The 13854-nt window shown below is 43.4% G+C and overlaps 1 protein-coding gene across 1 annotated transcript in view; it reads left to right on the forward strand.

The window, feature by feature from the left end:
* Positions 1 to 6881: 6881 nt before the first annotated feature.
* The window catches only part of LOC102860888 (iron/zinc purple acid phosphatase-like protein-like), a 33704-nt gene continuing 26731 nt past the window's right edge, over positions 6882 to 13854 (forward strand). The window contains exon 1 of the mRNA XM_006901121.1: positions 6882 to 7002. Within this exon, the coding sequence (XP_006901183.1) occupies positions 6882 to 7002 (121 nt within the window). The remainder of the gene's footprint in view (positions 7003 to 13854) is intronic.

A 13854-nucleotide genomic window follows, 5' to 3' on the forward strand; every position in this document is an offset into this window, starting at 1 on the left:
CACACAATGGAATACTATGCTGCATTGAAAAATAAAGAACTCATGAAATAGTATACAAAATGGGTGACCTTGGAGGGCATTATTCTGAATGAAATATCTCAGTCACAAAAGGACAAATACTGCATAGTGCCACTGTTGTAAAACAGGACTGACATCGGGGTTAAGGGGAACCTAAGAAAAGAGGGGATAATGTATACTGCATTGAAACAGATGAGGGACAGAACTGTTTAAAAGGAATATATGATTAGGCATTATTTTCATGACGAGATTCTAGAAAAAGAAATGCATAGTAAAGTGGACTGTGGACTTGGGAGGTAGGGGTTGTATAACAATGAAATAATTTCTTTCTTTCCAAAGAGAAAAGCTAACTGAAGGGAGCGGTGGGCAGGGAGGAAAATGTGCAACAATGAATGAATGGGGGAAAATTAAATGGGAAGACTATGCTGTAAAAAATATATGTTGCATTTAAAAAGTCATTAATTTAAAAAAATGGGGGGGGGGGAAGTACAAAGGTGGCATAGTGCTGGCTCACTAACCAAACACCTGGTTGTTTGAATCCACCAGTTGTTCCAATGGTAGAAAGATGAACAGCTTCCCACTTTAAAGATTTACAGCCCTGGGAATCCATTGGAAGGTCACTATGAGTTGGAATTGACTCCACTCAACGGGTGACTGTAAAGCACATTACTACTTAGTATACTGAGGAAACTCTGGTGGTCTAGTGGCTAAGGAGTCTCAGTGTCAAACCAAACACAAGCAGAGTTTGAATCCACCAGCTGCTTCGAGAGAGAAAGATGTGCTATCTCATGCGTAATCTGTAGCTTCTGAAAACCTGCCAGGTCAGCTATGAGTTGATTCCAGTTTGATAGGCAGTGAGTGAGTCATATTTGTCTAGCAATAGTTTTATGTCTGTGTTTAAATATAACCAGTTTCCTTTGTAACCTCTTAGAGTTGTTTTATGCATGGGAAAGCACTACTCTCAGAAAAGCTTAACCAACCTGTCAGAGGTATATTTTGCACAAAAAAGGTCTAGATTCTGGATTCAGAATTCCTTGATTCTGGATGATCATTGGAAGAACTTAAAATATATTGTTGTTGCTTTCTACGAAGATGGCGCTGAAAGCCAAGAAGGAAGCCCCTGCCCCTCTCAAAACTGAAGCCAAAGCAAAGGCATTAAAGGCCAAGAAGGCGTCCTGAAGGGTGTCTACAGCCAACAAAAAAAGAAGATCCGCACGTCACCCACGTTCCAGCGGCCTAAGACGCTGAGACTCCGATGGCAGCCCAAATACCCCCGGAAGAGCGCTCCGAGGAGAAACAAGCTTGACCACTATTCCATCATCAAATTTCCCCTGACCACTGAGTCAACTATGAAGAAGATAGAAGATAACAACACACTTGTGTTCATTGTGAATGTCAAGGCCAATAAGCACCAAATTAAACAAGCTGTAAAGAAGCTCTATGACACTGATGCGGCTAAGGTCAACACTTGGATTAGGCCTGATGGAGAGAAGAAGGCCTCTGTTCGACTTGCTCCTGATTATGATGCTTTGGATGTTGTCAACAAAATTGGGATCATCTAAACTGAGTCCAGCGGGTTAATTCTAAATATAAATTTTTCACACACACACACACACACACACACACTATATATAGTTGTTGTCAGGTGCCTTCAAGTTGACTGACTCATAAAGACCCTATGAACAGCAGATCAAAACTTTGCCCTATGCTGCACTATCCTCACTAGCTGTCATGCTTGAGCCCATTGTTGCAGGATCTGTGTCCTTTGATATTTTTGTATAATCTTCCCTTTAAAATAAAGGAAGTTGGAGGAGAAAGTAATGAGGAGTAAGTGTGGAGCTTCTCTACATCTTTTCCTGAACTGGAAATATTATAGAGGAATCTGAAGATTAGACAGCACAGGTGTAGAATAAAACCGTCATTGCAATGGGATTGCTTTTCAACATCAAGACAAAAATCCTCACCACCAGGCCAACAGGCAAGGTCATGAAAGATGGAGAAAAGATTTAATTTGTCAATGATTTCGTCTTGCTTGGATCTACAATCAATGCACTTGGCACCAGTAGTAGTTAAGAAATCAAAAGATGTATTGCCCTGGGAAATTCTACTGTAAAGGAATTATCCAAAATACTGAGGAGCAAAGATATCAGATTGAAGACTAAGGTGTGCCTGATTCAAGTCATGGTCTTTTCAGTCACTTGCTATACATCAGAAAGCTGAACAACTAACATCTTCAGATGACAAAATCAATGCCTCGAGTTGTGGTGTTGGAGAGAAGTACTGAATGGACTGCCAAAAGAATAGAACATGGTTTATTCTTTTCTGCACTTGTGCTTTCAACGCTATTTAACACTGCCTAGGATTCCTAGTGGGTTGTTGCTTTTGTTGTTATGTGTTGTCGAGTCGCCTGCGACTCATAACAACCCTATGTACAGCAGCTCTGAAACCTGCCCTGTCCTGAGCCAGTCCCACTGACTCCGACACACCAACCCCCATTGCCTTAGTTCCTGTGTAAGCCCATCTCATCCAGAGTCTTCCTCTCCTGCTCTGTCCCCCCACCCTTCAAAGGTTGATGTCCTTCTCCAAGCACCAGTCCCTCCTGGCCACGTGCACAAAGTATGTGAGATGGATCTACAAAATCCTAGCCTCCAAGGAGAAAATTGGTTTCACCCTTTCTGAGACAGACTTATTTGTTTTCTTGGTGGTCCATGATATGTCCAAGACTCTTCTCCAGCACTACAACTTGAAGACCTCGATTCTTCTTCTTAGTCATTGTCCAGCTCTTTCATGTATAGCAAGTAATTGCAAAGACCATGGCCTGGATGAGGTGCACCTTAGTCTTTAGACTGACATTTTTGCTTTTTTGTACTCCAGAGAGAGGTCCCTGATGGCAGATTTTCCCAGTGCAAGTCATCCTTTGATTTCCTGACAGGTTGTTAACAGCCACAGCTTGCCTGGCTCCACAATCTACACTCTTGGCACCAGCAGTCTAGTGTGTACTTTGGAAAATATCTAGCTGCTATCCAATAGATAGATCAGATATATCAGATCATTTTGAGCTAGAGAAAGGTATGCAATCTCACTCTTTAAAACCAACCGAGGATCTCTTTGAATGAGAAAGGATTAAACAGCAGTGATACCTAGTAACTCTACTGGTAAAATGTTTTAATTGTTGGGCTGTTTATCAAAAAACTAGCAGTTTTAATCCCTTAGCCACTTTGTGACAGAAAGATAAAGCTACCATTAAGATCCAAAGGCTCAGAAAAAGATGCCAGGGCCATCATGAATTGCAGTTTATTAAATGCTTCGATGGCCTGTTAGTAAGGAGCTGTGCTGCCAACCTGAAATCATACGGCTTGAATCCACCAGCCACTCCACTAGAGAAAAAGAAACAAGGTCTCTGAAAACCCGCTTGAGGGTGAACTATGGATTGGTTCCAATTTGACGATACTCAACAACAGACTGCTGGTTTAAACAATACTTGAAGTCAGGATAGTTGTTTTTAGGTTTGGGTTTGTTTTCTTTTTGTCTTATAGCACTATTACTTCCCATCCTATCAGTAGAGTGAGACTTTCTACAGGATGCTGTTATCTCCAACTCATAGAAACTCTAGAAAAGAATTGAACATCCTCATACAGTTTGGTAGGAGGCAGATTAACTTTACAGCCGAAAACAACACCAACAGTACTTATGAGACAGATTGTCAGCCATTTCTCTCCCTCCCTCACCTATATGGAGCAGCTGGTGAGTTAGAACGTCTATTCTTCCAGTTAGGAACTGAGCTCTTTACCTTTGTATCATCAGAGCTCCTTCCGTGCAACTTAAGAAGGTCTCAATAAGGTTTCCATTTGTATATTATCTTAAAAATAATTTCTTCATTTTGATCATTCCACATGAGTAAAAATGTTCAATAGTGTTTTGCACCTAATACTTGTTGTTGTTATGTGCCATCGAGTTGCTTGTGACTCATAGAGACCCTATATACAACAACCCTGAAACTTGCTCTATCCTGTGCCAACCTTATAGTCTCTGACACACCTACCCTCATTACCCCAACCAATCCATCCCATTCATGGTCTTCCTCTCTTCCACTGTCCCTCCATCCTCCCAAGCATGATGTCCCTCTCCAAGATCTGGTCCCTCCTTGCATCATGCCCACAGTATGTCAGATGAAGCCTCAGAATCCTTGCCTCCAAGGAGCAGCCTGATTTCACCCTCTCTAAGATGAACCTGTTTGTCTGCCTAGCAGTCCATGGTATATTTATTACTCTTCTCCAGCACAACTCAAAGGCATCAATTCTCTATCATCTCTAGTCATTTTCCAGCTTTCAGACGCACTGCAAGTAATGGCAAAGACCATGGCCTGGATCAGGCACACCTTAGTCTCCAGATTGATGTCATTGCTCTTCAGTACTCTGGGGAGATTCCTGAGAGCAGATTTTCCCAATGCAATTTCTCTTTTGATTCCAGGCTGCTGGTACCAAGAGTGTTGATAGTGGAGCCAAGGAAACGAAAGCTGTTAATATTCTCAATCTCTTCACTGTCTGTCTTAATGCTCCAATTGGCCCAGTGGTGAGAATCTTTGTTTTCTTGAAGTTGAGCTTCAGTCTATCTAATACTATTAACTCATTATTTCTAAAAATACCTGTCCTTACATTCACATACTTTTGTAAATAAATTCATTATCCAATGTCTTTCCTACTTTTTGCCAGAGTAACTAGAGTTCTTCTTTATCTTTTCTCTAATAAAATTGTTATCTAGATAAAATTAAAAAATGAGGGGAAGTTACAACTGGTCAAGAAGTGTCCATCCCTGGAGTAGGTCAATGAAAAAGAGGAAGACCTTCCAAAAGATGGACTGACCCAGTGGCTACAGAGGCAGCCTCAAGCACTAGCAGAGATTGTGAGGATGGCCCAAGATGGTGCAGGGGTTCCCGGGTCTGGCACAGGATGGCTGTGATTGGGAGCCAACTTAAAAACACCTGAACAACAACCATTGGTGGGTCAGGAGTTGTAAGGTATCTTTGAGCTAAGAGAGCTGCTTTTTCTTATATCTTGAGCCGTAATGGAGAAGACTTGGGAGGGGAGGGAATCCAAACAGCATAGAGTATTCACCTTGAAGTGCTTTCTCAGCCTGTGTGAGTGCGCGCGTCCGCTTCCCTCAACCTAAATTTTGGATTTGGATTTACAAGACCTGATAATTGGGTCATTGCTTCATGATAACCCGAAAGGGGATCGGGGCAACTCAATCCTGGACCGCAGCGGCTCTGGGAACTCCCAAACGTATTTGGGGGCCACGTTCCAACAACTCACAAAGTTTACAGAAAATCCATCCTTCTTTCCACCTGGACTGCGTCCCTCATTATGGGATCCAGGCACACATGGTGATTCTAGCAACATGGGGTTTACGCCCAGCCCTTGCTCCTGTTGGACTGTTCTCTGCACCCTGCGCGGCAAAGCCTCGGATTTGGGGTTTTCAGGGTGCCCTGCGGAACCTGGGAGGAGCCAGTGGGGTGAACCTGGAGAAGCAGGAAGTCGGAAGGATCTGCGAGGAGAGGATGTCGTCGTGGTGGGAAAATATGGGGACTATCTTGGGTTTGGGGCTCTGGGACCTGCACCCCAAGTAACCTGGAATTAGGCAGGGTTAGGACCTAGTATCTGTGTCCTGGAGGCTCCTCAAAAGAGACCTGGGGCGCCTGGAGGGCTAGCACAGCCTTACCTATTCCAGGTGCTCACTGGTAGCCAGCTTAGAAGTGACGGCGCCGGCCACGTACCAAGCCTTCCAGGGGGCGCGGGCGGGTGGGTGTGGGGCGCACGGGACCGGCCCGACCTGTGGGACCCGGGGCCCTGGCTGTCTGGGGAGCCCGTCACCCCGAGGCAACCTGCTCTTCCGGGGCTGGGACGGCTGTGGGCGGCGGGAGGCCTCGGTGGCGGTGGCACCCTCATAAATACTGCGGAGGGCAGGGCCGCCGGAGACGCGTGCGGGGCAGCGGCGCCCCAGGGTGAGTCGGGGTACCCAGGGAGCCCCCCACCCCAGCTCCTGGCCACTGGACCGCAGCCTTGCCAGCTTTTCACGGAGCCCGAGCTGTTGGAAAAGGAAGGCTGGGGAGACGCACAGAGGACAGCGCAGCAGTCAGATGGGGACCCACTTCAAGTGGAGGTTGGGTGGAAGTGATAGGGCCTCTAAAGTCAGGATGGGGACGCTGGATGATCTGGTCCGGCAAAGACAAAATGGGGTCAGTGAAGACCAAATGAGGTGCTAGAGATAGAGAATGGGACCCCTCAGAGCCAGATGATGTACTGGGGATGGGTTGGGAGATTGGGATCATTAAGGCCAAGAGGGCGGACAGAGGCTAAGATAGGAATGGCAGAGTCCCCCTGGCTGAAGATTGAAAGACTAGGAGTGTGGAGGATAAGGTCACAGAGGCATGGGTGACTAAAAACAGAATGGGGTGTTGGGGAGAGGGTTCCTTTCCTGCCTTGAGCCCTCAACTCTGCCCAAACGCATTCTCCTGACAATGAGCCCTGGAAGAGCCATGCCTGCTTGCTCCCCCACATCCTTTAGTCTCTAGATTCCTCAGTTGCCTCATCAGAGACATAGGTTGATGATTCTGACAGCATGCACCTCATAGGAATGCTGCGAGCTCATCGCGGAGGAGTTTAGCATAACCAGGCTCAGAGGTTGGCTGCTCCAAGGCGAAGCTTATTTTTCTTTATCTCCAGCACCTGGATAACTGTCTCCCCTGAGGATCCTCTAAAACATCAACATCACTTCAACCCCTCTGTCTTCCGTCCTCACAGCCCCTCAGGCCAGCTGAACTCCCCCTCATCCCTCCCCTTCTCTACCCCATCCCCCCTGCTACCATGTACCTCCTTCCTCCCTTCTGGTTCTGCTGCTGTCTGCTCCTCCTCTCCTTCCCAGAGGTCCAGGGGACCCCAGAAGATCTCAGAGTCACCCCTGAGCAAGTCCATCTGTCCTATCCAGGTGAGTGTCTGTAACCCCCGCCCTGGAGTCCACAATGTGGGACACTCAGTAGATGATTGTCTTTTCTGAGCCTCAGTCATCTGCTAAATGGGACTGTAAGCAATGGTGCCTCTGGCTGTGTAGGATGTTATAATGATAACCTGTAGTTAGCACTCCCCCAAAAGGGGTTGCTGTTCTTAATCAGGTGTCACTGTCACTGCTGTCTTAGCATCAGGACCTGACACAATAGTAAACTCAGTTGTGGAAGAAACAGACGAATAAATGATTAAAGAAATGGATTGTCTAGACTTTCTTCTAGTTTCTTTGCTTCTTCCAAGCAAAGTACTCCTTAACCAAGGTGCTAAGAAGTGAACTCTGAACGCTCTGGATCCAGATGGCCTGGGTCTAAATTCCAGCTTTGCTACTTATCTGCTGTGTGACCTTAGGCAATTGACTTAAACTTTCTGGTCCCAGGCTTCACATCTAAACAAAGAGATACTATGAGCCTGAACTCAGGACAGTGACAAATGTGGTGGAATGGAATGGTGCTTGGCAGGTGGTAGCAATTTTCAGGCTTTCTGATCTTGTTATGTGCTGTGGAATTTCATAGTTGATCCTCCAGCAGGTTTTCTGAGGCTATAAATCACATGGAAGGAGATGGTTCATCTTTCTCTTGAAGAGTAATTGGTGGATTTGAACCTTGTGCCTTTGTGTTGGCAGCACAACTCTTTACCCATAGGCCACTAGAGTTCCCTTTTTGGTCTTGAGATTCCTCTATACTGCAACAAAGGAGTATCTCTAAGACCTTTGGTTTGCCATAGTTACAGCTATCATTACTTTTACCCTATTAGAAATGAAAACACAGAGATATTTTAAAATACGGGGTAGCCTGGCTGAGACACTGTGATTTTAAATTAAATCTTACGGTCTTTGTGAAAAAAAAATTATTAAACCATGTGAGATTTACTATAAAACCATTGTGTATAAATGTACATTATATTTTTGAGGGAAAGTAGCTATTGTACAAAATAAAAGCGATTGGACATCTCTGTAAGCCTTTTTGATGTCTGGCTCGGTAGACAGATGAACTCTCTGCCTATCTCCTTCTGCATTCAGTCTTCAGCTCTGGGCTGCTGAGGTCGATATATATGAAGACAATCTGGTCTTACAGCGATACGTGGTTGAAACAGGGAGGAGTGTTTTAATGGCAGTGCCAGATAATTAGAGATATTCTTCTTTAATTCTATGGCAAAACTAGACCAGTAGTTGTTTGCTCTTCAAGAAGTTGTTTATAGCTTCTGATTTGAAAGGATTTTAGAGTTAGGAGTATCAAAGACAGCACAGGATTCCCAGCTCTCCGTCACCTCTCCTGTGAATATTTCACATCACTCTGGCACAGTTGTCAAAGCCAAAAAATTACCTTTGACATAATAGTGTCAATGGAGCTATGGACTCGATTGAGATGGTGCCAGCATTTTCACTGGTGTCAAGACTTGTTGCATTTCTTTGCCGTGTTTCCACAATCTCATCTATTCTGTGGCATCTCCACACTCTTTCCATGTCTTTGATGCTTTTAAAGGAGTTTGCTTTTTTAAAAGTTAGTGGCAAGATGATGTTCGAAATTACTTCAAAGAACTGGCTTTGGCATTTACTGGTCTGGTGACCCTGGACAAGGCATTTCACCTGGAAACCTCTGGGAAATGGATGGACAGTAAGGTCGAGTACACAGTGAACATTAGTGCACTACAGCTCTTTGTTTTAGCCATAAAATGGCTTTCCTGGATCATTTCTTTAAACTTGTTCAACCTTCAGTTTTTGGTTAATTGTTACTCCCATTTTACAGAAGAGGAAAATGAAGGTTCACAGAGGTGAAGATAATTGCCCCTAGTCATGCAGCCTAGGATTGGAACCCTGGCAGGCTGGTTCATGAGCCCATTTATCTTTGTTTTTAAAATTTTTAACAAGATGGATTGACTCAGTGACTGCAACAATGGGCTCAAACATAGTGACAGCTGTTAAGATCGCAGATTTGGGAAGTGTTTTGTTCTGCCATTCATGCGTCTGTTATGAATTGGAATTTACATGAAAGCACCTAACATCATTAACAATAAAAATACATTTTAGAGCAAAAATATAACAGTGCTGATCCAAGCATAGTCTCTTTTATTATGTAATATCTATCTGAAAGTTGAACAATGACTAAGGACGATAGAAGAATTGATACCTTTGAGTTGTTGCTTTGGAAAAGAGTACTGAATATCCCACGGACTGCCAAAAGAACAGGGAAAGTCTGTCCTAGAGAGAGTACAACCAGGTGCTTCTTGGAGGATGGTGAAGTTTCATCTCACATATTTTGGGCATGTTGTTAAGAGGGGCCAGTTCTTGGGAAAGTACATCATGCTTAGAAAGGTGGAGGGTCCATGTAAGAGAGGAAGACCCTCAACAAGATGAATTGGCACAGTTACAACAATGGGCCAAAGTATATCAGAAATGGTGAAGATAGCACATGATAGCTCAAAGTTCAGGTCCATTGTTCACAGGGTTGTTATGAGTTGCAGTCAAATCAAGGGCATATAACAACAATGTTCTATAGAGGGAACTCTGATGGCTTAGTGGGAAGAAAATGCACTGCCAACGCAAGTACGGTGGTTTGAATACACTAGCTCCTGCCTGGGAAAATGTGGGCAATCTCCTCCTGTGTGATTTTTCTGCCTCTGAAACCAGGGAGCCCTGTGGACTAATGAGTGAGCAGTTGTGCAGCCAACCCAAAGGCGGCTGATAGTGCAAAATCAGGCAAGGCCTCTATTTATTGTTCATAGGGCTGCCGTGAGTCAGAGTTGACTTGAGGGCATCTAACAACAACAAAGGACAGACCATATTGGAACTCACGAGTTTTCCCACTAGGGTCTTTTTTCTGTTCCAAGATTTCACAGGGCACTTAGTTGTTTTGTGTCCCCTTCAACCAGTTGCTGTAAAATTGAGTCCCACCCAGGACACTGAATTACATAAGTACAGAGCTATGCCTGAAGGGGCTTCTGTGGCTTATTTTTCAGCAGTAGATCAACAACAGATCTTTCTTTCAAGGTACTCTTAGGTGGATGGCAGCCTTTAGATCATTTCCTCAGCCTTCCCTTGTCTTTATGTTGACATTTCCAGGAATGCAGATTGATTGTCTTAAAGAATGTTTCCCTTTTATGGTTTGTTTGATATTTCCTCCTTGCTCAAATGATATCATGTGATTTTTGGCAAGACAGTATGTAATACTGAGTCCTTCTCAGGGCATCACATCAGGTGGTTCGAGATGTTGATTGGTTTATTAGCTTAGTCTTAATCACTTAGCAGAGGTGATGTCTGCTAAGGTATCTTTTTCTTTGCAGAGTAGCTGGTAGATTAGAACTGCTGATTTTTCAGTTAGCAGCCCAGCACATAACCTACTAAGCCACCAGGGTTCCTATTTGTCCTACCTGGGACTCTGTAGAATTTACAGCTTCAATATTCTGTGCTGCAATCCCGAAGGCATGTGGGAGAACAATGGACACTCTCCTTCTGTGAGATTAACTGCCTCAGAAAACCTGCTGGAGGGTCAGCTATGGGTCAGTTCTGACGTTATGGTAAATAACAGAAACAGTCAGGTCTTACCCTACTTCCAAGATCAGACAAGAGCAGATGCATTTAGGGTGGTATGGCTGTCAAAACGAAAAGAATTCTTTGTTGGCAAATTAGAACCATAGCTGATGCTCCAGCAGGTTTGTGGAGGCTATAAATCCCGTGGAGGCTTGCCCATCTTTCTTCCAGAGCCACTGGTGGATTTGAACCAACAGAGAGGCACTGCCTTTGGTTTAACAGTGCAACTCCCTGTAAACTACTGGTATGACCATGTTTTGTTGTTGTTATATACTGTCCAGTTGAAACCAACTCATAGCTGACTTTCCAGTGAGTTTTCAGAGGCAATAAATCACACATAAGGAGATGGTCCATCTTTCTCCTGTAGAGCAGCTGGAGGATTTGAATCAAGTGCCTTTGGGTTGACATCACAACTTCTTACCACTAAGCCACCACGTTGCTGTTGTTAGGTGCTGTTAAGTCAAGTATGACTCATAGCGGCCGTATGAACAACAGATCTGAACTTTGCCCTATTCTGTGCCATCCTCATCATCTCTGACACACTTGAGCCCATTGCTGAGGTCAGTATGTCTGTTTCAGTCCATCTTGTCAAAAGTCTTCCTCACCTTCGCTAACCCTCCGCCTTTTCAAGGAATAGCCTTTCCTAGCAATATGCCCAAAGAATGTGAGACAAAGTTTTGTGATCCTTGCAACATAGACCACTATACTTTGGAGGCTACTTCCTTACTTCCACTCTCCTCCAGGAAAGCCTCCGGAACCCCATAGAGGATCAGAGAAAGAGAGGAAGACTTTCAACAAGATGATTGACACAGTAACTCTAACAACGGGCTCAGGCATATCAGAGGTTGTGAGGCTTGAACAAGACAAGGTTCATACATGTTGCTAAGAGGGTCACTGTGAGTTGTAAAGGCACCTAGCACCAACATGAGTCAGAACCGACTCAACAATAGTGAGTTGGGGTTCCATGCTTTTTGGTACCCCATATTACTTCAGCTTCCTCTTGCATATTTCCTGCCTCTGCCAGTTTCCTTTTATTGGAGAATGAGTATGTGGAGACCACAATCTGAGTACTGTGTGTGCTCATTGCTACAAGGATGTTGCTTCTGGATCCTCCCAATGAATACCTGTCTACAGGTGCTTGTTTGCATAACTTTGTTCCTATTTTCATTTGCATTTATAGTATTTACAGTAAATATCATGAGATCATACCGATACCTCTGATTTCAGTCCAACACCAAAGGTTCATTCTAGCCTTCCACCTTTCCTTATCTGTCACTTCCTTCTCCAACACCGAGAAATCTAGGCTCTCATTATCCACACTATTTTTATTTGCCCAACTCTAGTATGCACATCAAGCAGCTTCATAATTGTTTAGCTATGTCCTTATGAGAAATTCTTACTGTGTGACAGCATTTGTGTGCAGACAGTTCTTTTTGTCTTTAGCCTCATAAAACCCAGCCAATACACTGTTTTCCAGTTACTTTTCTTCTCTACCTCCTTCAGCATAGTTATGTTGTCTATTTTGTTTGTTTTTGTTATACAGTAACAAAGCATTTGCCATTTCGACTGTCTTCTCATGTCAAGTTCCATGACATTAAAATATTTTCAGCCAATCGCCATTCACACCTTCTGCAGCGTATTCTCTTGTTAAAAACATAGAGTTAGGTTGATTTGTTAGAGTTTGTATTCTATATGGAGTGCATCTGCATTCCGATTAGTTTTGTTTTTTGTTTTTTGGGTTTTTTTGTTTGTTTTTTTTTGTCAGTACGCTGTAAAAATATGGAACGCTTCACGAATTTGCATGTCATCCTTGCGCAGGGGCCATGCTAATCTTCTCTGTATTGTTCCAATTTTAGTATATGTGCTGCCGAAGCGAGCACCTGATTAGTTTTAATTGCTTGTTTATTTTGGGAGAGTATGAAGGAAACCTGAGATGTTGCTGATGTCCCAAGAATTAGAGTCATCTCTCTTCCCCTATTCCCATGCCTTATTTTCTTCACCTCATTCGCATCTTGGTTAGCCAAAGGTGGGTGATTTTAATCTGCGGCCCTCAGGCCTGGTTTTAATTGCTTTTGGTCAAACATTCTTCTAAGTGTTATAGCACTGGTCTGTCTATTTGCTGTACAGAGGTAACTCATGATTGCTGTGATACTGAACACTGTGACACTGATGTGTCAAATGCGATAATGGTTACCCACAGTGGACAGTGTTGGGTGGAGCTCCTTTGTGACTGGAAAAAGAATCCATGCTCATAACATTGTGTTTATGTATTTTTTATACATAAATATAAATTTTATAAATATATAAAATAAAAATATATATCTATTTAAAAGTATATATCTCTATCTATCATCTATCTATCTATCTATCTATATTTAAGACCATGATTTGGTTCTTACTGTTTCAGAAATTGAAAATGTCACTTAAAAATCTGGATTTGTGGAGGTAGCCATATATGCTCCAGGAAACCCTAGCGGCTTAGTCCTACTAGAGTTACACTGCTAACTCAAAGACCATGCCTCTCTAGTGGTTCAAATCCACCAAATGTCTCCTAGGGGAAAAAATGGATAATCTCCTCCTGTGTAATTTACAGGCTCAGAAACCTGCTGGAGGGTTAGCTGGAAGTCGGTTCTGACTTAACAGCAGTAAGTCTGAATTTCTTTATGCGCCTGTGCTATAAATTCACCATGTAAAGACTGCCTATAGGATAGTCACTTTGGCAGGACTGGGCCTGCTTCCTGTATGGCCTCTACTATCAAGAGCAAAATGATGGCTACCACTTTTCAACCTGGCAGTGTCCAGTTTGCCAGACTCTCCACAACTCCCTACTGCCTTAGAGATGAACTATGTTCTAGTTTGCATTACTTAACTGGCCTCCAGACATCAAAATTTGCAACCCTAGTGGCATAGAGCATTACATGCTGGGATGCTAAATGAATGATCGCTAGTTCAAATCAACAAGCCACTCCTAGGGAGAAAGATGGCTAGTCTCTTCCTGTTGTGATTTACTGCCTCAGACATCTGATTCGGTCATCAAGATATGGGATTAACTTGACAGCATTGAAAGTTTTGGTTTTGTTTAATATTTTTATACTTTTTACTTTTTTAATACTGATTTATTTACAAAGTTTGAATACATTGTTTTTTTTTCTATATTTTATTAATTTTCATAAACATTTACAGAGATTTTGGGTTTCCATTCATTCACCGCTGCACCATTCTCTCTACCCTCCTCCCAGTTTGTTCTTG

Source organism: Elephantulus edwardii, unplaced genomic scaffold, assembly GCF_000299155.1.
Source record: "Elephantulus edwardii isolate Elephantulus edwardi_28Jun2011 unplaced genomic scaffold, EleEdw1.0 scaffold00308, whole genome shotgun sequence".
NCBI lineage: Eukaryota > Metazoa > Chordata > Mammalia > Macroscelidea > Macroscelididae > Elephantulus > Elephantulus edwardii.